The following is a 452-nucleotide window of genomic DNA, read 5'->3' on the forward strand; positions in this document are numbered from 1 at the left end:
GGGTGGTGTGGATTTTTTTTTGTTTTGGGCTTTTTTTTGTGTTCCCCCCCCCTCCCCCCGCATGCAACTCCCCCAAACACACAAGCAACCCGCAACAACAACAACAAACAAAAAATCCGGGAGGGGGGAGAGAACACGAGAGAGGGAAGCACCCTTGGTGGGGAGAGCCGGGTTTCTTTGCAGAGGCACGGTCCCGTTCACAGCGGATCCCAATGCAACTGCTCATCCTCCTCCTCCTCTACGCTGTCGTCTGTGCGAACTTTTGCAGCCGTCAGGGCACCACGGCCCCTGCCCAGAGTGGATCTATAAAAGCCTTGCGGTCCTCGAATATCAGGCGAGATGGTAAGCGTCTGTCTTCTTTATTCCCCAAGGGCTGCATTTGCAGAGGAAGCCCCGAGCTCGGCGCGCGCCCCGGGGACTACCGTCCCCCCCCTTCCGAGAGCGGGGGCCGC

At 58.8% G+C, this 452-nt stretch overlaps 1 protein-coding gene across 5 annotated transcripts in view; it reads left to right on the forward strand.

The window, feature by feature from the left end:
• The first annotated feature begins 32 nt into the window (after positions 1-32).
• The window catches only part of PDGFD (platelet derived growth factor D), a 157,459-nt gene continuing 157,039 nt past the window's right edge, over positions 33-452 (forward strand). For all 5 annotated transcript variants that reach the window (XM_009274619.2, XM_009274621.2, XM_009274623.2 and 2 more), the window contains exon 1: positions 33-342. In XM_009274619.2, coding sequence (XP_009272894.1) covers positions 213-342 — 130 coding nt within the window. In that variant the 5' untranslated portion in view covers positions 33-212. The remainder of the gene's footprint in view (positions 343-452) is intronic.

Source organism: Aptenodytes forsteri, unplaced genomic scaffold, assembly GCF_000699145.1.
Source record: "Aptenodytes forsteri isolate BGI_AS27 unplaced genomic scaffold, ASM69914v1 Scaffold352, whole genome shotgun sequence".
Classification (NCBI taxonomy): Eukaryota; Metazoa; Chordata; class Aves; order Sphenisciformes; family Spheniscidae; genus Aptenodytes; species Aptenodytes forsteri.